At 39.4% G+C, this 1723-nt stretch overlaps 1 protein-coding gene across 5 annotated transcripts; it reads right to left on the reverse strand.

Annotated features, from left to right (window-relative positions):
• Positions 1-8: 8 nt before the first annotated feature.
• Positions 9-1683, reverse strand: LOC107852200 (pleiotropic drug resistance protein 1-like). Of its 5 annotated transcripts, none has more exons than XR_001669312.2 (4): positions 1163-1683; positions 882-959; positions 678-791; positions 9-416 (listed from the first exon to the last, which is right to left on the reverse strand). XR_001669312.2 is itself a non-coding variant. In XM_047404998.1 (2 exons), the coding sequence occupies exons 1-2, from the start codon at positions 795-797 to the stop codon at positions 261-263; spliced, it is 276 nt and encodes a 91-aa protein (XP_047260954.1). In that variant the 5' UTR covers positions 798-865; the 3' UTR covers positions 9-260. The 5 variants fall into 5 exon arrangements, 1 of the variants encoding a protein (XP_047260954.1); XR_007051111.1 differs by having other exon boundaries at positions 872-959; XR_007051109.1 differs by having other exon boundaries at positions 392-416; positions 644-791.
• Positions 1684-1723: the final 40 nt, after the last annotated feature.

The raw sequence follows: 1723 nt of genomic DNA on the forward strand, positions 1-1723 counted from the left end.
TATAGGGGTTCTGGGAATCCATGTTGGAAGGGAAAAAGCCAATGAAGTGTAAAAGAGGAGGTCCCTTTGCTTGAAGAAGTCGGTAAGCTTTAAAATAGTCAGGTTGATCTCAGCCATTCCGTTAAACATGATCATAACGACCACGATAAAGAGAGCACCAACATACATTCCTTGATTATGTTTCTAATAAACCAAGTAGTCGGTACCTGAAACATCTTTAATATGTATACAAATGCACTCCTCTTCATTAGTAGGAATTCTCATTCAGCGCAGACCTTAAACATTTGTTTCATTCCTATACAATTCTTCTTAGTAGACAAAGCAGTGGGGTGGCTTTTGCTCTTGTCACATGGAGTTGCAAGCTCATTGGCGAGTTTCTCTCCAACATGGAACGACTTATATACCTCAGCAAATTCCTATTATCAAATGGGAAACATAAAAAAGACCTATATTAGTTTGTATAATCACAAAGATGAGAGAATTTTGCCAGTAAAAACTATATAAATGAACAAATTATGAGCAGAGCAGGTTGACAAGAATTTAAGACAACAAACTGGAGTCCATTTATTTGGGTTTTCAACTAAGGAACCTAATATCTGTCAGACAGAATGTTTTAGATAATAGAGTTAATCACGACACTCACGCCTATACAATGAACATGGGACAGTTGGGCAGACCTGTGCATCAAGGGACTTTAGTTTCGGGGAATGTGTGTATTGCAATTTTATTGCTTGTCCATCGGTATTGGCTGCACGGTTTTCAACCTTAGCTAATAATCTATCTCGCACTTGCTGCATCAAAAGGTCGGTTCACAAAAGGGAACATCAGTTTGACAAGCTTAGATGACAATGTGTGATAATATTTTCATTACTTTTTATTACCTGCACCGCTCTTCTTTCCTCTTCAAGTTCCAAAAGTTTTTTTTCCAAAATGTTGCTTCAGCGCCATGGTATTAAAGCCTACATACAGTTTCATCTCAGACGGAATTATTTTTTTTGTAGATGATAAGATTCTATTATACATAGAAGCTCAACTGTAAATACACTGCTTTATACTTGGATAATAGATGTGAATAGTGATAAATGTAGCAAACTGTAGGCAGTACTCTGGCTAAAACCAAACAAGTTGAGCGAACTCGGTTCTCACTGATATAGGGACTTACTTGGTGCACCCCGTCAGTCTAAGTAAGGCTCCCGAACTCAAACGTTGTGTTGTATTCGTGAGTGGCTGAAATGGTGAGAGTGAAAGAGATTTGCTCGGTGTCGGAGTTGAATATCAAAGTGTCAGGCTTTACTTTTATGGTAATGCCTGGTGGAGGCTCAATGATGGCTTCATATTTGGAGTTCTCTGGTCCAATGTTGGTGACGGTTCTTCTAACATTGAGTATCTTTGAGACTTGGTACGATTAAAGAAGAAAGATTGACGTCAAGAATCGAAGGCCTCTTGATTGGGAAAGATGCAGCTCCTTCGTCAATCATGTTGCTGATGTGGCTACTCTTGTAGCCCATCGAGAGCAAATAAAGAATGTAGTCAAAGGTTCCCATATCATAGATGAGGCCCGAATTATTTGCAGCATGTGCATTCACAAGTCCACTACCGAAATCAAATGGATCAGCAACCCAAAATGGCATTCCCTCAGCGATAATTGGTAAGCCAGAATGAGGATCTTTTAACCGCACTGTAGTCATAATTGCAGACTTGATAGCAGCTGGGGACCAATCTG

This window comes from Capsicum annuum, unplaced genomic scaffold, assembly GCF_002878395.1.
Source record: "Capsicum annuum cultivar UCD-10X-F1 unplaced genomic scaffold, UCD10Xv1.1 ctg72539, whole genome shotgun sequence".
Taxonomy (NCBI): domain Eukaryota; kingdom Viridiplantae; phylum Streptophyta; class Magnoliopsida; order Solanales; family Solanaceae; genus Capsicum; species Capsicum annuum.

Bases quoted from the DNA above. Each gene is read 5' to 3' on its own strand.
- LOC107852200 (XM_047404998.1), bottom strand. From the start codon at position 797: ATGCAGCAAGTGCGAGATAGATTATTAGCTAAGGTTGAAAACCGTGCA. The intron at 417-677 runs GTCTGCCCAACT...ATTTGATAATAG, and splicing joins TAAAGTCCCTTGATGCACAG to GAATTTGCTGAGGTATATAA.